Source organism: Callospermophilus lateralis, chromosome 5, assembly GCF_048772815.1.
Source record: "Callospermophilus lateralis isolate mCalLat2 chromosome 5, mCalLat2.hap1, whole genome shotgun sequence".
Taxonomy (NCBI): Eukaryota; Metazoa; Chordata; class Mammalia; order Rodentia; family Sciuridae; genus Callospermophilus; species Callospermophilus lateralis.
Window position 1 is genome coordinate 34,012,716 of NC_135309.1, and position 21,176 is coordinate 34,033,891.

The window sequence follows — 21,176 nt, forward strand, 5'->3', positions numbered from 1 at the left end:
GGCGGGGGCGGAGGAGGGGAGGGCGGAGGAGGGGAGGCCGGGGAGCCCGATTGGCCTCCGCTCGCCACGTGTCGCGCGAGGAGCCGCCCGCGGTCCGCCCTGCCCATCCCCGCGCTGCGGCTGCTGCTGCTCAGCTAACGGGCTCCGACCCAGCGAGCTCCGCGTCCGCGCGTCTGTCCGTCCGCCGGCGACCGGGAGCCTCCACCGCGCGGTGAGTGGGCTGAGGTCGGAGAAGGGAGTCCTGCCGGAGGCTGCAGGGACAAGCGACGAAAGCCCAGTCCTGGACTCATCGGAGCCCCCCGCTGGTTCTGGGTAGCGGCGCGGGCAGCCGGGAACCGCTGGGCTCCGGGGGAAGGAGGGCGCGGTAACCCGAGAGTGTCTCGGGCTGGGTGTGTCTGCGGGAGCCCAGGAGCAAATCCAGGGCTGGAGGCGGAGAAGCGCGGGCGGACGGCGCCCCTGCTGGGGGAGGGGGAGGGGAGGGGCGCCCCGGCTCTGCAGAGGGTGTGGTCCAGGGCCGGGGTCGCCGGGGCTGGGCGGACGGCTGTTCCTGCTGGCCTTAATTTGCGGGCCTGAACGAACTTTGAAGGCACAGGGCTGGGGACAGCTGGAGACAGATCTAAGGACTTTCAGGGAAGGATGTGGCTGAGGCCAAAGACTGAGAGTATGAAGAGTGGACCCCTCGAGCTGCATATAAAATGGCCTGTGTGTGGCATTGGGGGAGGGCTGGGTATGACCGACTTACCGTGCATACCTCGGGGCTCTGGTGGATCCCCACTCCACCCACTATGGGCCCCTGCTTACCTATGAAGGCCTCTCCAAGGGCTCTTGTGCGGTGGTGGTTTCCTCATCCTTCTTTCTGCTTCCCCTAAGTACAGTTCTATGCCTTCCCAAAGTTTGGAGGCTTCCGGTGCCTCCTAGAATGCTGGCAGGGGAGTAAATTACCCCAAATCCAAATTCCAGGGCCACCACAGCTTGCAGAGTGACCTTGAGCCAGTGGGTATCCCTCTCTGAACCTCCATTTCTTTCTCCCAAGTTCAGGGCTGATAAACCTAGCCCCTTTCAAAGGAAACAATGGCTATAAAAATGGATTTATTTGTTAGCTGCCAAGACCCATTCACAGGTTTGGAAATCTTGATTACAGGCTTGAGATGCCTGGGCCAACTCTTACAGGCCCTGGAAGGGGAAAAGGAAGGAGAAAGGAGTTCTTTGAGAGGATTTGTCTGTTTTCTCCCTCTCCTTTTGTCTAAACTCTGATGGGTCTTCCTTGACAATTCCAAATTTGGGCATATGGCTCCCGGGTTTGTGGAAGAATTCCAGTTTTCCCTCTAGAATCTGTCCTTTCCCTCCACTACTCCTTGACCCCTTGACCTAAAAAACCCTTAAAATCACTAGACCTCTGGGCAGGATGGCACATGCCTGTAATTCCAGAGGCCGGGGGGACTGAGGCAGGAGGATCTCAAGTTGGAGGCTAGCCTCAGCAATTTAGCATGGCCTTCAGCAACTCAGTGAGACACTGTCTCAAATTTTCTTTTACTTAAAAAAAAAGTGAGGGGGAGCTGGGGATAGGGCTCAGTGGTTAAGCACTCCCGAGCTAAAAAAAACACTAGTTCCAGTAGGTTGCAGTGGCAGGAGTAGAGGTACAAGTCTGTAATTCCAGTGACTCAGGCGGCTGAAGCAGGAGGATTGCAAGTTCAAATCCAGCCTCAACAACTTAGCAAAACCCTTAGAGACTTGGCAAGACCCTAAATGAAAAAATAAAAAAGACTGGAGATGTAGCTCAGTAGTAAAATGTCCCTGGGTTCAATTCCAAGCACACCCACACACACACACACAAAAATCAAATCACTGACCCCAGATAGAATTTCCTGACCTGTTTAGCCTTTCTAGGTGTATCTGCCATTTTAGCCCCTATAGACCTTGACCTTCTATCTGGCAGGCCCAGAGCTCTGCAGAGGACACTGGCCTGCTGCTAGTAGAAAGCTGGCTTACAGTTCCAGATGTGTTAAAATCCTTGGAGAAGCCCCTTGACTCTGGGCTTTTATTGCCCACTGAACTGCTGTGAGATCCAGGGCTGGTGTTCTAGCATTCAACCGTTCTAAGATGTAAGATTCTGGGAACTGGGTGGGGCTGGGCAGAGAGGGAGGCAAAAGCTTCCATCCCCTCTGCAGCTGTGACAGTCACTCATCCATCTTCCTCTGCTTTCTTTCCTTTGTTCCCAAGGCCCCACCGCTGGGATACAGCAATTATTTGTGGTTTCTGGTAAGGGCTGCAGCTGTTACTGGGGCAGAAAGTGGATTGAGTGTGGCGGAGGAGAGGGCTGCCCTGAGGAGTCCAGAGCCTGGTCTTTTGAGGTGGATCCTGGGATGGGTGGGGGTGGGGAGACCCTGCAGTGCTGGATGGCTGCCAGCCTCTGGAACATCTGCACTGCAGCACCCAGAGGGAACCCTGGAATACCAGGCTCTAGCCTCACACCCAGCCTCTGTCCTGCGGCTAACCAGCTAGCTATCCTGGGCACACCCACTGCCCTCTCTGCTTTAGTTCCTTCCTCTGTAGAGGGAAAAGACCTGTGCCGGGGGTAAAATGGGTTGGGTTTGTGTGGTTCTTCTTGCTTACCATTCTAGTCTATCTTGAGGAGGCCCAGTGGTGTCTCTGGCCTCACCCCCAGCCTCTCCAAGATACTTACAGGGTGGGGAAAAAGCACAGGATGTGGTCTCAACACTGATTCTTGAGCATACTCCCCCCCACTCTACCTCAACTGCCAATGGAGAGGAAGTGTGTGTGGGGGTGGGGGTATCTTTATGCTTATACAGTTCCTGGCTTGGCTTAGAATCCAGCCACATTCCCATCTGCATTCCCAGTATCCTTTCCACAGGGACTGGCTCTAGAGGAATCACTGTCTATGATTGTCCATGGATTTTTTTTTTTTTTTTTTTGAGCTTCAGGTCCCTCATGTACAAAAAGGGTGAGGCTGATACCTTCATGAGTGGCAGATATGAAAGTACCTTGTAAACTGTAGAATGCTGTAAACAGAAGCAAGTGTTGCTGTTATAATCTGAGAAGGGTGTGGTGCTTGAGAAGACAGGTGACCTGGGCCTCAGGTTCCTCATTTTGTAAAATGCCATCTTTATTCTCCTTAAGTAATAACCATAAAAAGGTATAAACCATTATTAATTGAACCCTTACCATTCTCCAGGCCCTGGCTGATATGTTGGGTGCTGTTTCTATTTATGCCCATTTTGCAGATGTGGACGCTCCAGCCCTCATAAGGGGGAAAATAAGGAAGAAATAACAATCACAAACTCTTTATTCTAGTGCTTTCCATGTGCCAAGTGTACTGCTAAGTGCTGTACTCCTTAATTTTTCACCCCCACCATAACTCTTGAGGTAGGGGCTGTTTCTACCCCCATTTTCCACATGAGACAGGTGCACAGAGGTTATGCCTGTCCAGGGCCGCGCGGTTACACATAGCGTTAAGGCTTCAGTCTCAGGTAGTCTGGCTTCAAGCTATCCTGAAAGACACTTCATTTGCTGCCCTTTACAAAAGTGACCTGAGCTGGGATTCAAACCCAGGTCACACAATTTCCAATGCTGGGGCAGCCATATGATCTCCCCGGGCTTTGTCCAGCTGAGAATCAATGGTTCTGGGTCAGGAGGGCAAAGACACTGCTCTCTAAGAAACCTGAGTGCCTGGAGCTGGGGGGTGTGCCCAGGCCCAGGGCCAGGGATGGTATTTACCCTGATGCATCCGTGGAGGCTCCTGGAGGGCAGTAGGCTGCTCCTGGTATCTTCCTGCAGATTGGGGGGGAAACCATCAGAAAAAGAGGAAGGGAAGGGTCTAGATTTTGTGTGTGTGCTGCTTCGGATGGAACCCAGCGCCTCATCCATGCTAGGCAAGTGCTCTATCACTGAGCTACAATCCCAACCTGGGAAGAAGGTAGATTTTATAAAAACCAGCGCCTTCCAACACACTCTGGATGCACTGAAGATAATATTCTGGAATTCGGGAAGAGACTGTCAGACTCTTGTTGTACTTTTTTAAAATTGATTTTATTATTTTTTTTAATATACCACAACAGTGGAATGCATGGGGCTGGGGATGTGGCTCAAGCGGTAGCGCGCTCGCCTGGCATGCCTGAGGCCTGGGTTCCATCCTCAGCACCACATACAAACAAAGATGTTGTATCTGCCGATAACTAAAATAAATAAATAATTAATTAAAAAAAGAAATCAGTGGAATGCATTATAATCCTTATTACACATATAGAGCACAATTACATGTACTTTTAGTACCATATTTTTAAAGTATATTTTTGTTCATCATGCTAAACGCTATTTTTTCTTTTGTCACTGGTGGTGTATAGAATCCAAAAAATTTTGCAAACTGATATATTAGACTGCCAGTTCCGTGGAGGCAGCATTCCCATCTGTCTCGTTTTCTCTTCTGCCCCCAACTCCTACCAGTGAGCCTAGTTTGTGATAAGTATTTTTTTTAAAAAAATGAGTCCTGGGTTAATCAGTAATGTTCCTTATGGAGTTGGCCAAGTTGCCTAATCTCTCAAGTTCTTTTCTCTTTGGCTGTAGAATTGAGGAGTAAAGCATGGTTTGAAAACCACTAATCTAGACTATTTCATTTTTTTTTTTTCCTGTGACTTTTCAAAGACATCACTAACGGAAGCTTTTAGAGCTACTCCAGGCATTTCACTTGACAATCGTAAAGAGCCACCTCCGCTTGCCAAGGGCAAGATTTAACCTCTCTGGGGAGCTTAACAGAAAAGCATATGAAGTAAATATAATAATTTTCAAAAAAGGGTAAAATCATGACTCACCCAGATATAAAAATGATCTTGAGCTAAAAATTTTATTGTCCTTATTAATCAGTGATAAAAGCAGGCAGGTAACCTGCTCAAAAGAGAATTGTAAATGCCTTTATATTGAACAGAATATGCAACTAGAGGTAAAACTGGTTTTTCCACTTGAGGGGGAGGGAAGTCCATTGAACAGGATCTAATGAGCAAGTATTAGAATTACTTGGCATTACCATCAATTGTCTACAACTTGCCTATCTGTAAATAGCCCAAAGACAATGAAAGACCAGAATCAGCCTGAAGGATTTTCCTTTGAATTATGGATTTTTTCCTGGAATACCTGGGAGGCAGGCAGCCTCCATACAATGGAGGAGTGATAAATTCACAAGAGTCGACCAAAGCCAGTCAGGTACAGGTAGTTGCTGAACACTGCAGAGTTTCCAAGGAGGGAGAGATTGCCCCTGGCTTTCTAGAAATTGTGGCATTTGAATCTAGAGGCAACAGTGGTTCTTGACCTCCTTGGCCGCACATCAGAATCACCTAGAAAAGTTTTTAGAAATTACCAAAACCCAAGCCTTGTCCCAGAGCAGTTGAGTCAATCTCTGGGGGATTTTGAAAAAGTCCACAGGTTGTATTAATGAAGCCAGATGGGGAAGCTCTGGTCTAGGTTCTAGAAGTCTGGATAGAAAATGCTGGTGCAGAGTGCTTCTGCTCTAGGGAGAGGGGAGGGTGTGGTGGGTGAAGAGGTAGGAGGTGAAGGCAGATACATCAGGAAGAATCCCACTAGGGCTTGAAGGCTGAGCTAAGAAGACTGGCAACCCAGGACACCATGAGAGACTGGTGAGCAAAGGAGTGACCAGTTCAAGTTATAGCCCCCTGGGCATCCAGGAGGCACAGAGGTGTAGGGGTGTTTTAAATGCACTTTTTCCCTCCAAAGTTTTGATTTTTTTTTTTTTTTTTTTTTGGTACCAGTGATTGAACCCAGGGGCATTTAACCACCGAGCACATCGCCAGCCCCCGCCCTTTGTAAACTATATATATTTTATTTAAAGACAGGGTCTCAGAAATTGTTTTAGGGCCTCACTAAGTTGCTGAAGTTGGTTTTGAACTTGCGGTCCTCCTGCGGCAGCCTCCAGAGTGGCTGGGTGTGCTCCACCATGTCCAGCTAGTTTTGATAATTTTAGTCTATGAAATGAATTGACATTACACAGACTTACAGGGGGAAAATGCACATTTGTAGATGTGCATCAGCATGGAAGCCAGGCACAGAGCATGAGAGTGAATAAGGGACAAGATCAATGAACCTTGTACAGAGTTAAGCAAAGGGTTGGGGGCTGGAGCTTCTAGAAGGAAGGAGTAGGCAGAGGAAGGTTGTGAGGGGAAAATGTCACTGTGAGCAATAATGATCTTGTTAAGCAAATGCAGTCTTCCAGGTAAGGCTATCTGTGCTCCTCTGTCTGGGCCAGGTGTCAAACCCCCAATCTCATCTTCCTGTGAAAAGATATTTTCAACGCAGAAAGGGGGATATTAGATCCTGCTTATGCCTGCGTCTGCTGTTAACTAACACAGATGTCAACTTCTCTTTACAAAGGGACACCTTTGCAGAGCCTGTCTTGTGTCTGCTTTCTTTGAATAACTAACTCAAAATGCTCCAAAAAAATATGTTTGGAGCCCAGCGTGGTGGCGGACACCTATAATCCCAGTGACTCAGGAGAGGGAGGCAGGAAGATCACAAGTTCAAGACCAGCTTCTGCAAGTTAGCGAGACCTTGTTTCAAAATAAAAAGGGTTGGAATGCAGCTCAGGGGTAGAGCATCCTGGGTTCAATCCCCAGTGCCAGAGAAAGAGAGACAGACATTTGGGGGTAGGGTGTTTTACTCTCCCACAGAAAGCTGAGTGATCTTTTGCGTCATCTTTCAGTACCCCATAAAAACCAAACAGGATTGTCTTCTCAGAGATGAAGAAACTGAAGCAGAGAGAAGTTACATAACTTGCCCAAGGTCCTTATCTAGGAGTTTGCAGTGTCAGGATTTGAACTTGGAGAACTTGACTGCAAAAATCTGCATTTATTACTATGCTGCAGTCTTTGACAATGTTTGTGCTTGTCTTAATAGAAGTTACCATTTATTGATCCTTGACTATGTGCCAGTCACTGTGCTAAGTGCTTTTCATATCACAAGTTGGTGTTTCTATATGCATTTTGCAAATGTGGAAATTGAGGTTCGGTTGAAGTAACTTATCTGAATCCCAAACTGGAGGACAGCTGAGCCTCAAAGCCCATGTTTTTGCATGACTTGGGGAGACCCTACCCTTGTCCAGCTCTCTAGGATTGGGCAGTGGTGACGGCAGTGGGTGACCACACAACACAAAGCCTCCCAGGTGACTCCACCCCTACTGGATTTCTGGAGCGATCAGCTGTGATGAGTTCTTATGGGTGCACAGATCAGAAAAGATTCAGAGTTCCTGGGAGGAGAGAGAGACTGTGTTTGCCAGCCTTTCAACAAAGTGATGAATCTTGCATAATTGGAGAGGGGCTGAGGTGGAATCCTGTGATCTGGGGGACAACCCTTCCAGGATCCGTACTCTGCTGTGAAAATCCCTGGTTGAAATCTATAAATGCCCCTCATATCAACTGTGGATCTTCCAAAAGAGGGAGGAAGTGTTATATATTGTTCCCATCTTTTTTATGTGGTGATGAGGATCGAATCCAGTGCCTCACACATGCTAGGCTCTACCAGATGAGCTACAACCCCAGCCCATATTGTTCCCATCTTATTGATGGAGAAACTGAGGCCCAGAGTTGGCCCGACTTGTCCAGGTCACATAGGGACAGACTCGTAACTAGAGTGTGGATCTTTTCCTTTGGCATCTTCCTATGTCCTGCTGAAGTCAGCATCTATAGCTGTGTGGGGGCTTGCTGTGGCCTGCTGCTGTCTAGACTCTGAAAGGTCACTTTTCATTCTGAGATGCTGTATCTCTCAGAAATCAGAGGCTTAGAGCAGCAGATCGTTCAGCACCCTGCTGGGATCCTGGAACACTGGGTAAAAAAATTTGCCTAGTTTGAGAAGTAGGGTCCGGAGGGATCACAGGTTCTCTTAAATCCAGGGTAAGTGTTAATGGCACATTTGTTTCGGACTTTCTCTGAACCCCTGGAGGGATCCTCAGGGAGACTGGCCATTTGAACTGGAGTCTAAATGTCTAATTCTGGAAGAAGCTCCCTTTCCATGTAGCAGGAGACGTGCACTCACACAGGCCACCACAGAAACTGTTCTCAGAGCTGAGACCATTTTCCCAAAGGCTTAGAGGCCCCTCCTTGGAGCCGTCTCTCCTTGGAAAGGGGCTTTCTTCCAGATGATCCTGGGCGGCAGCCAGCTACCAAAGTTTCCAGCAAACAAGGCCAAAGGAAACTGCTTCGATGTGCAGATGATGGACTTCAGCCCTCCCTCCCCTGTCAACCCACTTCCGGGGCCTCATTTAGTCAGATTCTCTGCTATACTTGGGGTTCCCTCACCCTTTGACCCCCGCCCCATCATGCCCCAGACCTGGGGAAATCCAGAGCTGGCTCCCAGCCCAGTCTGGGGTGGATGTCAGTCCCCAAAACACACGCACACACACACACACACACACTGTGAGGGGATATAGTTTCCATTTCCTGGTAAAAGCTGCATATTTGTACCAAGAGGCCCCTGGTTGCCAGGGCGACAGTAAGTTTTCCTTGTGAGCAGAGCTGAGCTGAGCCCAGCTGAGCTTGCTTTGCAGGCAGGTCCCCTTCACTCCCAACCCCATCTGATAAATGTCCTTTGCTGCAGTTTGGGGAGCTCATCGGGCAGTGGGAACACATGAACAAAGCTCCTGTCCTCAACCCGACACCAGTACAGTGAATTCCACCGTCTCCTGAGAATATGGCTGTCTCTGCTGCCCTGGAGATGACTTCGGTCTCATCCTCCAACAACCCTGAAAGGCAGAAAAGGGAAAGCCCCAGTTTTGTGCTTAAGATAAACCCAGAAATGGAGCAGTGAGACCTTGGTTACATAGCTTCAGATGACAAAACAAACATTCCAATCCAGGTCGCTCTGACTCTAAAACCTACATTCTTTCCACTCTGTCCCACCATGTCCAGTGTCCCCCAAAGAGAGTAAGGTCAGGGGCTGGGGTCTACAAGATTTCCTCTGAGGTTTGAGGGATATGTAGAGGAATAAAAAGCATTGATCTGGACTGTCTCCTTGGTTTCCGCCACCCCTTTCAATTCTGTTCCTTGTGGGTCTTACTGAGTAAGTTTGCTATTTTTACTTTTAAAAAGCAATACACCGGGGCTGGGGCTGGGGCTGGGGCTGGGGCTCAGTGGTAGAGTGCTCATCTAGCATGCTTGAGGCCCTGGGTTTGATCCTCAGCACCACATAAAAATAAAATATTGTGTCCACATAAAACTAAAAATAAATATTTAAAAAAAATACATAGGCATGGTTGAAAGAGATGAGATCACACAGGCCTGTTTACTACGGAAAGCAAAGTTCCTTCATTTCTCTTCTTTTTAGCCCGAAAAGTTTGCTTAGCTTTCATCTCTTGCCTTTCTGCTGAGAGTTCTCATTAGTGTAGCACCTGCCCACTTCCCTTCCCCTTTCCAAACCAGTTACATCCTCTTTTTCATTTATTTGTAGGTAATGAACCTGTGTCTCTTGTTTCTTCACTGTAGACCCTGGCTCCTGACATCACCACCCCTTACTCCTTATCCATTCTCCATGAGATCGTGTGTCTTGTTCAGATCCCCTGCAATGGCCTTGACTCATCAGAGGAAATCGACCAGATAAAAAAAAATCAGACTTTTTTTTTGTACTGGGAAGTGAAACTGGGGTTACACCACCAATCCCCAGCTCAGCACAATCCCCCGCCACACACACACACCTTTTTTGAGACAGAGTCTTGCAAAGTTGCCCGGGTTGGCCTTGAACTTGCCATCCTCCTGCCTCTCCCTCCCAAGTCTTTGAGATGACAGGCATTTGCCTCTTCCCCCAGCAAAACTTCAGCCTTCACAGTGGCCTGAGGCACTGGCCTCCTGCCCCAGTCCTGTCAACCTCCTTCCTACTGCCACCTGAGCCACACCAAGCTCTGTGGTGGCTTCATGACACCCTCTGAGCAGCCACTTGAGATCGCGCCCTTGTCACTCTCCTGGCCAAGCTTTGTCTTTCCGGTGGTCCTTACCACCACTTGAGGTATGCATTCGTCACTCTTCCCCGTTAGGACCCAACCTCCAGGAAAGCAGGGCTTTCGGCTCTCCTATACCTGCTGTCCTAGAGCAGGGCCTAACTCGGAACAGGTGGTAACGAATGGTAGACCCAGGAGAGGTGCAGACGGGAGCCCCTGCCCCTGTCTGCACACCGGAAGTCCTGGGTTCTGAAGCCATTCTTGGTGACTTGGAAAAAGGCCCCACAGGCTGCAGATAGCGTGGACTCTGGAATCTGGGATCTGACTCGGAAGCTGACGTGGTCGGATTCAGTTCTAAGCTGGTTGACCTCGGATCACACGTTGCAGCGCCCCAGCCTCCTTTCCTCCTCTAGAGAGGGGTGATCTGAGGCTTGGAAGGACTGGTGTGAGGGGGTTCGTGTCTGGGCAAGGGCTCTGCAGGGCCTGGAGGCTGCCGGGTCAGTGGTCCTGCCTGTCCTCTTGGCTCGCCCTGGTGTGACTGTCTGGACACCATCTAGTCTATGGATTGTCACCTGAAAAAAAGGACTGAGCCAGACCAGGCCTTTGGATGTGGTTTAACCGGAGAGACTTGAGGCAGCTGGAAAGGAAATTGGGGTGGGGGCGAAGAAAGGAAAGAAGCAGAATTCAGGGGAATCTCACGAACTCTTTTTCTTCTCCACAGTGGTTTCTGCCGCAGAACCTGACACCATGGCCAATCCAGCACAGGTAAGGGGACCTTTCTCTCCTGAAGGTTGTGCTCTGTCTTCCCTGGGCCTAGGATCCCCCTAGAGTCATTAGACCTCCTGCAGAGACCTTCTGATACCCTTCAGCCTAAAACCATCAGGAAATGTGTTTAAGTCCTGTTAAAAGTCACAGCTCTTCAGAAACAAGTCATCAGTGATGATATACAATATCCTAAGCAGAAAAGGATGCTCATTGGCCCAAATGATCAAGAAGCACGGGACTTCAAGTCTGGCTAGATCCAGGGGCCCAGATGATAGTCAGGATTCTTTCTCTGTGAGTGAGTTTCCTCTGGCTGGCTTTATTCTTGAGTAGGTCCTTCTTTGCCTGGCACATTAGTTCCTAGCAGCTCCAGGTTTCCATTCCTCTGCTTTACTAGACCAGGAGAAACCAACACATGCTTCCAGGGGAAGACTCAGGTTTCGCTCCTGCTGGCTTGGCCTGGGTAACATGTCCTCTCTTGGAACCAGGAGGTTGAGTTGGTTTCACATGAACTGCATGGCCCAAGAGTGGTTCCCCAAGAAAGGAGACAGATACTCAACAAGCCAAGAAGCAATAAAGTCCTCTCTGCCCTGGAGATGGGGATGTTCCCTGTCACACGCAGTCAGCATTATATTTCCCTGGCTTGGAAGACTCTAAGCTCACTCTCTCATTCTGTCTGGCCATGCTGCTGGGAGGAGAATAGGAGACATGTTGGAACTTGAACTCCTGTGTGGCTAAGACTGGGATCTATTCATAGTCAACCCAAGGGGTCACCTTGTGCCAAAGTTGGCCTGAGAGTGGTCCCTGGTGGTCAGCCTTACAGAAAGAGGTGTGGTCAGTGGGCTGATGGCATTGGAGGGGGAGAATAAAACTGAGGGACACGGAGCTCTGCCTTCCCTGGTCCTGGGGTCCCTCTAGAGTCATGGCCCCTTTGGAGCTAGGAGTTCTTCACTCCCCTTGGGGCTCATTTGCCCCTTACAAGGTGGCTGAACTCAGTGCAAAGAACTTCACCCATATGTTGTGACTTGCCACCCTATGAACTGGGGCCTAAAGGATACCCAGAGCTTGTGTAGAGCAGTGTTATGTGACACAGGACCAGCACCCTCAGGAGAACTCCAGTGTGGCCTCCCTGCCAGCCCCTAAGCAACACACTTTGCATGGTGGCCTCCGACCACAAGGAGAGAGTATTTGTGGTTATGGGCAAAATTCCAGAACAGAGCTCTTGCCATTTCCCCATTTCCCATTTGCAGTCAGGCCAGATGGGCATTTGCATTGAAGGGCGCCAGATGACCCAAGTGGGCAAGAGGAACCAGGACCTGGGGCATGGAGCTTTGGAATTCTGGGCCAATGTTTTAGGGCCAGGCCTGGTCCCTGGATGATCAGTGGTTTTTATTGCCAGGGACCAGGGGCCAATAGACCCCTGCAATCAAGTCCCAGAGTAGCAGGGCCTTAGGGGGCCCTCCTCCCATGGAGGGTCAGTACCTCGTGCACAGTGCTCTGGTGGGGAAGTACGGGAGCTCTGGGGCAAGCAGAGAGGATGGGGACAGTGGCCTATGGAGAACTACTCAGAGGAAACACCAGAGGACCGAGGCATGGCCTAGGGAGGAACAGCAGAATCAGGCCAGAGCAGGGAGAGAACAGTGTGGTCCGGGAGGAAGAGTAATTTGGTGTGCTCAGAGTGCAGCAGCTGGGACAGGGAGAGGTTGCAGAGGACAATATTAGAGGAAGGTGACAAAGGTCTTCTGGCCACTGAGCTAGAGTTTGTGTCTCTTGCTCCAGTTCTTAGCTCTGTTTCCAGGGCCCAACCCCCATGTGCAAACACACGCAAACGCACTCTTCTCAGCTCTGATCACCTGCCTCCGGTTCCTCCCACCATGGTGACTGGGCTGTCCTCCCATGTCTCCTTCCAGAAGAGGGGAACTTTAAACCCAAAAGCATGAGGAAATATTTCCATGTCACAGAAGTTCCCAGGAGGCATGGCTCTGTGGCCTCGGTTTCGTGGAATGTTCTGGGTCTGAATGCAGTGCTGAATGTAGAAAGGCTCTGGGGACATGGCAAGAAGGGCAGGTGCTGGTGCCGGGAATTCTGGGAGTTATGGAGATGAGGCCTGGGTCAAGTTCCATCAGTTGAGGTCCTGTGCAGCCAGCCATCTCTCTGGGGACGCCTGCTTCAGCTTTGAGAGACGGGGACACCGGCTCCAGCAACAGCCTGGGAAGGGCCTCAGACTACAGAGCCCCAGGGCCCTGGCTGCTCACCAGCTGGCACCAGGACCTGCTGAATATTTCAGGATGGAAAGTCCCTTCCCTGCTGTCCCCTCCCTCCATTATGGGTACCTGTGGCCAGGATCTTGTCACCGTGACAGGCAGTCAGGGTCAGAGGGATGAGGAGAGGCTTGGGCAGCCATAAAGGTGACACTTAAGAGATACATAATTCACACCGTGGGTGTGATAATGACTGACAGCAGTGGGAAGTCTGCGCCTGGGTGCTTTGAGAAGCTGTCTCTGTGTCTCTACATGTGACCAGTGCAAAGCTCCCCCCACCACGTGGGGTCCCAGGGTAACTGGTCTGACAGGAGGTCACTTTTGTTATCCTTGTGTAAAGAACTGCATGGGTGACTGGGCTTGCGCCTCACTAAGCTAAGCTTGTCTCTAAGTGGACATTTTGGCCAAGCTCTGAGAAGGTCATTGGACATCCTTTCCCAGCAGGGCATGGCCTCATCTGTCACCTTCAGCCCCTTCCTTGGTCACCCCCACTCACCTGCACTGTCCAGAGAGGGAGAGGGTCACAGTGGAGGGGCAACAAAGGGTAGTCTGCTGCCATCTCTTCTGTCCTTCATCCTGGGGACAGACTTCTATCTTCTCCTTGTCCCCTCCTGGCAGCTTATAATTCCATGATCTGACTATGAGCTCAGAGACCAGGGACACCTGCTCCAGCAGCAGCCTGGGAGGGGCTCAGACGACAGAGCCCCAGGGCCCAGGCTGCTCAAGCATACCTTGGTACTTGTTCACTCCCCCCAAACCCCCGCCGCAGCAGACAAGTTAAACATTTTCCAGATCTCACGTATCAACCTTGAGAAAGGCATCAGTTTGAACCATATGAAACTTGCTGTTATTTAACTGCTTTTAGTCTACATAAAAGTTGTGTGGGTCAACTGGATTTTTTTTTTTTAAAAGTCCAACACTGGAACAGTGTCGTGAGCAGGTGCTCTGTTTAATGGATGAGGACCACAGTACCAGGAGCTTGTAGCCAAGGGGAGTGCCCAGGGCAGCCCAGCCAGGACTGGAGCCACTGGGCAGCATTACAGCCTCAGTGACTTGCTTTTCTCTGCTCTTCTACATCACGCTCCAGCCACATCCCATCCTAGCGACTCTGGACACCAGCCCCTAAGCATTCAAGAATCTGGGCTTGCTTTCCAGAATGTTCCTTGACCCCAACCCCGCCCTTCTGCCATGTGTCTCCTCTTTTGATGCTTTTTCCATCGCTCTGCTCCCTGGGGCCAGCTGTTACCCATCTTTTAGAACTCGGCTTAGAGGTCACCTCCAGGAAGCCTTCTCTGACCTGCTCAGCACATGAGCTCAGTCATTCATAGATCCATTTATAAAACAAATATTTAGTGAGTGCCTGGCTGCTCCCGGCCTTGTGCTAGGTGCTGGAAATACATCAGTGAGCTAGACACAGCTTCCTAAAGGAAAGAGACCTAAAGGTTCCTTTTCTGGCTCCTTTGCTACTCTCACTGTAATGCCTACCCCACTGAATTACATTTGCAGCTACAGTGCATCTTCCCTTCCAGCCTAGGAGATCTCAGTGGTCCCTGGTCCCAGCACTCAGTAGATGCTCAGTAAATGTTGCTTGATTGCTTAAATGAGGGGGATAAATGAATGAACTGTAGGGTGGCCCTGGCCCTTGCTGCCCTGGAAACAGGAGCATCTGAGTATGAGAAGCACTTAGGGTACAAAGACTTGGCCAGCACTGCTGCCTATTTATAGCCTTGAAAATGGGGTCAGGGAGGAAATGGGCCTACCCCCAAAGGAGCCAGTTCCAGCAGAGGATTAGTGGAGGAATGATGGTGAGTGAAATAACTCAAATGCTTAGAATTCAAGGACAGGGACAGGGGGACATCACTGGCCAGAGCAGAAGTCCTAGGCGGCATGATGGTTGGCCCTTCCCATCTCCAGCTCCATCCCAGATGGCAACCAGGGGGAAGGAAGAAAGTTTGGTCTGTTAGAAAGAGTCGTGGTGGATTCCTTTCCCAGCCAGGCCTCTGACTTTCTGTGTGGTCTTGATGTGTCATCTGCCTTCTGTATTTTGGGTCTTTGGAACCACATGTGGTTTTTTTGTTTTTATTTTTTATCTTTTGCTGTACAGGGGATTGAACATAGGGCCATTCTACCACTGAACTCCGTCCCCAGCCCTTTTTGTTTTTGAGACAAGGTCTTACTAAGTTGCCTAGACTGGCCTCTGACTTGTGATCCTCTTGCCTCAGCCTCCCAAGTTGCTGGGATTACAAGTGTGTGTGCCAATACGCCTAGCCCACATGTGGTTTCTAGGGAGCTTTCCCTTCCTTGTTCCAAGTAAGCCTGGGAAGAGTGGCAGGAAGGCTGGAGCCAGTGTGGATTAGGACAGATGGGCTCAGGGAAGTGGAGAGAAAATCAACCATGGATCATGGCAACAGCAGCCTGCAAAGGGGCCAGACAGACCCCAGAAGACCTGGCCCTAGTGACATTTTTCAAAGCTTGGTGCTCCCAGTGCCTGTCTCAGGGTTCCCAGCATTGGAGAGAACTTGGCTAGAAACTCAGGAAAACACTCCACCCCCTCCTCACTCTGCCTGCCTTCCTCTTTAAGCATCCTTCATCTCAGAGCCTGAGGAGTGCCTTCATTGATTCGTGCAACTGTCAGGTACTGAGCCCTTTCCATTCTCTGTACCCAGTTATTCTCCTTATGCACAGTTACTTGTCTTATTCATGACACAGTCCCTGTCCTCCACGGAGTCAAGAATCAAGAGGAAAGCAGGACTAACGGATCTTTAAGGCCCCTTGCAAAGCAGTCATTCTGATCTCTTAACCCTCGTTTCTCTATCCATCCCAGAAGCTGATCCCAGAGCTCTTCTTTTCTAGTATTGCTGGGCTAGGAGTATCCAGAGAGAAACTCCAAAGGTGGGAGGTAAAGTTCCTGGAGGAGGCCAGTTGTTCTTTCTCCTGTTCATTTATTCATGTGACAAGTACTTGACTCTCCTTTGTCAGTCCCTGAGCCATATATGGGGTGGGTCACCAGTGCCAGCTCTCTGGGGTTCCTGGATTGGCATGCCTGCCCAGGTGAAGATGCCCTCTGGAATGGCATAGGCTCTAGCCCATGAGATGCGAAGTAAGGCAGAGGGAGCCTGGCCATAGGAAAAGTCACCATTCTGTTCTCTGAGCTCCTTACAATGTGTCCTGGTCCATGTATTTGACCTGTCTTAAGCTTTCCTTCTCTGCCCAGGGGTATGATCAGGTTGCAGGAGATTCATGGATGGCGGGAAGAAGGCAGTGTCCCTTTCTGGTCACCTGCCCTGTCAGGACTTTAAATAGCAACACTGCCCCCACGCAGGCATACCTCAGGGGAGTCAGCCTCTGCAGACATAAACCAAGGAGCACGCAGGCGCCTGGCTGGGTCCTGCAGTGCAGGCCCTGGAAGACACTGGACATTAGGGGGCTTGTTCTGCCTGTCTCACTCCTGGAAAGGCACAGTCTTCAGGCCATCCTGACCCCTACAGCTCTTTCCATGGAGCCTGACCTGGTCCCCTACCCCACTGTGGCCTTAGCTGGAATTAGCCTCTGCTGTCTCCCACATTACCTTGCTTCTGTCTTAAGGTATTCATTACAAGCTTTATGTTAATTTGCCTGCTTGTCTCTGCGCAGAGCTAGGAAGGAGCTCGTGAAAGACAGAGCTAGGCTTCTCTTCTCTCCCAGCGTTGGGTCTGGCATAGATGAAGTGCCACCGTATGGGGTGGGCTCTGGCGTCCTCGGCTCTCCCTGCTCTTCCTGCTCCTGGACCCCAGACTTCTCAGCACGGCATGGCTGACCCACATCTGACTTCTCTGTGAACCAGCCCATTGTGCATTCAGTTTAGATTCGATGTCTGCACCTCCTGGCTCTCTGCCCTCCTCTCCTTGCCGCAAGGACCGTGCCAGCTTGTCCTTAGATGTCAGTTCACAGTTCAGTTTACCGGGCCCAGAGAGGTAGCACCTTGTCTTGGCATTGAACTCAAGGGTGGTTCCAGGTCCCCTGGGCCCAAGACCTCACCCTGAGTAGCTGACAGTGGCCAGGTTTGTGGAGCTGGAGAGCAGAGGGGAGCAGGGATGAGGTCTGGGATCTGTGTGACTTCCTGCGAGTGGTTCTTTCTTTGTGCTTGGCTGCCTGTCTCTGTGATAGAGATCATCATAAGTGCTCCTATAGTTGCTAAAATAATCACAATAACGGAGATGTAAGGGCTTTGTGAACTATAAAGCGCCATGAAAATAGGAGGGGCACCTGTTACTCTCACAGGGTTCCTTTCCATCTCCTCCATTCAGCCAGGTTTTTAAACCCTCCCCTGAGGGTAGAAGGTAGTATGGGGCTGTGGGCCTTGGCTAAGCCACCCTCCCTTGGAGAAGTAGCACTGCCCTCTGGGGAGGTTGGAGCAGTGGCACAAGAGAATCATCCTTACCCTTACCAGCGGTTTATATGATCGGTACTTGATTTTTTAGGGGCAGGGGCTGAGTGTGGATGTGGACCAGGGTTAGGTGTCTGCCCAGAGGTTGAGGCTGCAAGCCCAGTCCAAGTCCAAGGTCGGCACCTCATCCTCTGCTTTTCTCTCCACAGGGTGCCAAGTACCGGGGCTCTATTCACGACTTCCCAGACTTTGATCCCAGCCAGGATGCTGAGGCTCTGTACACCGCCATGAAGGGCTTCGGTGGGTGCTAGACCAACCTGAGTGGGTCCTGCTGGAAGGAGGATTCACTGGATGTTAAGAGTAGGCCCAAATGTGGGCATAGCCCAGAGTCCTGGTGTTGGAGGGGTATGAGGTGGTGAAATGCATATTCCTTCTTCCTCCTCTTCCTCCTTTTTTTTTTTTACAGTGGATCAAACCCAGCACCTCTCATGTGCTAGGCAAGTGCTCTCTCACCGAGCCACGACCCTCCTTTTTTTTTTTTTTTTTTGTCTCCTCCTTTTATTTTTCACAATTTTATAATAAAACATTTCAGGCCAACAGAAAAGGTATAAAGAATAATAGAGCAGCTGGGGATGTTCTATCACCCAAGTAAAGGAACTAGTGCTTCGTTGGTGTAGTTGAAATCTCCTTGGTAGAGCCCCCTCCTGATGACAACCCCCTGCCTTTCTTTGGGGTGACCACTGAGGGTGGCACTCATTGCTCTCTTACTTTTGTCCTGTGATTGAAAGAACCCTGTACCAGGTCATAGAAAACCTGGCTTCTAAGTCTGGCTCATTGGGAAACTCTGGGTGAGTCCTTACCCCTCTCTGGGCCCCGGTTTCCTTCATGGTGCAGAAGCTGGATGAGGGCCCTTTGAGTTGAGATATTGTGTGTGCTATGACCCTCTTCAGTGGGGACTTGAAAGGCCCCCATGGGTCCTGTGCTCATCACCTTCAGGGGACTGCAAGGCTGTGCCCAGGGAAGGGAGCACCAGTGGGCTTCCTGGAGGCAGAGTGGGTGGGGTGACCCGTGCCCTCCCCTCTTCCAGGCAGTGACAAGGAGGCCATACTGGAGCTGATCACCTCCCGGAGCAATAAGCAGAGGCAGGAGATCTCCCAGAGCTACAAGTCCCTCTATGGCAAGGTAAGCCCGGCAGCTGGAGGACTTCTGGGGTGGGCAGGGAGGATGCCACTTGCCTGTGTTCTGGTTCTGAGTCTCTTTCTCCAGGTCAGCCTCTGCTGACACTCCTGCATCCAGAGCCTGTTCTTCCTCTTTTTCTTCCTTCAGTCTCGAGTATGTCTAGAGCACCTGCTGTATGCTGTGCTCTGTGCCATGTATCAGGGCTGTGCTAGGGAATAAGATCTCAGTAGTGTCCACTCTGTAGAATCCCAGACTGTGGGAGAGACACATGGTGGACAAGGAAGCTGACGATGGGGAGGGGCGCGGTGCTGTGGACTTGAACCTGCACGGCCCCTCGGCTGGCTGGGTCACTTTGGGCACATTCCCTGAGGTCTCTAAGGCCGTTTCTAAGGGCTGATGATGGCGCATATTTCCAAAAGCCGTGATTCAGAGAGATTACTAACCTCAGTGCCTGTCGGAGTAAGTGCTCATTAAATGTAATTCTTATTATTATCACTGCACCTCCCCACCCCCAGGACCTTATTGCTGACTTGAAGTATGAGCTGACGGGGAAATTCGAACGGCTGATCGTGGGCCTGATGAGGCCACTTGCCTATAGTGATGCCAAAGAAATTAAAGATGCCATTTCAGTAAGAAACGGGGATGAATATGTGCATGTAGGGGATGGGGGTATGGTGATGGGAAGATCCCGGGCTCTACAGCAAACATCTGGTGAGCCCCGCACCCACCCAGCAGCTGTGTCTTGCTCCAAGAGGCAGCTTGCCAAAACCCTACCTCAGAGCAGGCAGATGTGGACAGATGTTGGAGCAAAGCAAACCCACAAAAGGGGCCCTCATCCCAGACCCCCACACTAGGAGCCTGTAGTCCCAAATAAGTATCCAACATGCAACAGGCCAGGGACACACTAAAAGCGACCCACAGGGTAAGGTCCTGGGCTTGGAGTGGTTGGAAGAGGCATCTCAGGAGATGAGAGGATCAAGTCAAGCCCCAGACCTGGAGAAGGTTGATGGATAGGAGTATGGAGGTCATTCTAGGCTGGGGGAAATGGCAGGAGAGGTTGTGCAGGTATTTTCAAGATAAGAGGAGAAGTTTAATATGATTGAAGCAGAGAGTTGCCCTCCAGGAAGAAGAGAGAGATTAAAAAGCCCATAATCGGGGCTGGGGGTATAGATTGATTGGTAGAGTGCTTGCCTTGCTTGCACAAGGTCCTGAGTTCTAATCCCCAGCAAAACAACAACAACAAAAAACAACCCTTAATCGTGCCTAGCACTTCACCTCCTATAAGGTGATACTGTCTTTGCTGCCAATGAGCTATCAATCATGAATTCGTTCCATAAACTGATACTCTTAGCTACGTGAGAGAATATTGCCTTCTCAATCTCCCTTAGCGTTTGGAAGAGCAACTAGCATCGTCTCCATTTTACAAATGAAAAAACTGAGGCCCAGAAAGATAAAATCTTGCTCTCGCTCGCTCTCAGATGTTTTAAGATTTTTATTTTGTATACAAAGAGCTAACAGGGTTCCTTTCATTGGGTAGATGTCTTGGATAATCCATTCAAGGAAGATCACTTAGTCCAATTTAAAGAGTCCTCTCTCCTACTGACACCCTGGTGGCACATGTTGAGACCATATTTCCCAGTGCGACTATAGCAGTTTGAAAGTTACAGCAAGAATGAGAGCCGTGGTCAGCTTTCCACAGGTGACTCCAGTAGATGAGCTGGTGACCCATCTGGCTTTCAGGGGTACAACTAGGCCAAAAAGCAAAAGCAAGATCAAGTTTCTTAATGAGACATTCAAGAGCAAGCTGCCCAGAGTTGCAGGTCCAGAACCCAAGTGGTGCCCAAGACCTGGGGTGGAAGCACCCTGAGTAGGGGCAGCTGGTGTCCTACCACCTCTGCCCCTAACTCCTGTGTGCCTTTTCTCCAGGGCATCGGCACTGATGAGAAGTGCCTCATTGAGATCTTGGCTTCCCGGACAAATGAGCAGATCCACCAACTGGTAGCAGCATACAAAGATGGTGAGATGGGCAGGAGGGGCCACTCGGGATCTTCAGATATGAAATGAAGATGATTTCAAGGGTGGGGACACTGAGACTATCCATCGCCTCTCTGATTCTTCCACCTACCCGTCCATCTTTCCAATGAGTCCCTGCTCTGTGGTGGGTAGACGAATGAGATAACAGAGAGACACAAACAAAAATGGGTAATCAGATAAACATGATAATAAACATTGGGGTTAAATGTTATGAAGGAAACAAATAAGAATCAGAATTTGACAGGGAGGACCCGCTTCAGATAAGTCACCAGGGAAAGCCTGTCTTGGGAGGAAACGAGGAAGCAATTGTGAGAAGAATGGAAAGACAGTCCTTTTGGCAGAGAGGACAGCAAGTCCAAAGGCCCTGAGGTAGAAAGCAGCTGGTAGCCAGATAAGGCTGGAAGAGGTAGAGGGCTGGGCAGCGTCACACAAGACCTTCAAGAGGGAAGTGATGTTTTATTCAGAGTCCAGTGACAAATAGGGGCTTTCAGACAGTTAATCTTATCACTGTGGATTGGAAAGAACCAAAGAAAAGCTGTAGCCACTGTCCTTGAGAAATAATATTGTCCGCAGTCAGATGGTCCAACAGGGACAGAGAGAAGTAGATAGATTTCATGTCATGATGTCA

At 50.2% G+C, this 21,176-nt stretch overlaps 1 protein-coding gene across 1 annotated transcript in view; it reads left to right on the plus strand.

Moving 5' to 3' along the window:
• Nucleotides 1–21,176, plus strand: part of Anxa6 (annexin A6) — a 51,923-nt gene that overhangs the window by 387 nt on the left and 30,360 nt on the right. Inside the window, exons 2-6 of the mRNA XM_076856422.2 lie at nucleotides 10,668–10,711; nucleotides 17,545–17,635; nucleotides 18,423–18,517; nucleotides 19,030–19,143; nucleotides 20,441–20,531. Of these exons, the coding sequence (XP_076712537.1) occupies nucleotides 10,668–10,711; nucleotides 17,545–17,635; nucleotides 18,423–18,517; nucleotides 19,030–19,143; nucleotides 20,441–20,531 (435 nt within the window). The remainder of the gene's footprint in view (nucleotides 1–10,667; nucleotides 10,712–17,544; nucleotides 17,636–18,422; nucleotides 18,518–19,029; nucleotides 19,144–20,440; nucleotides 20,532–21,176) is intronic.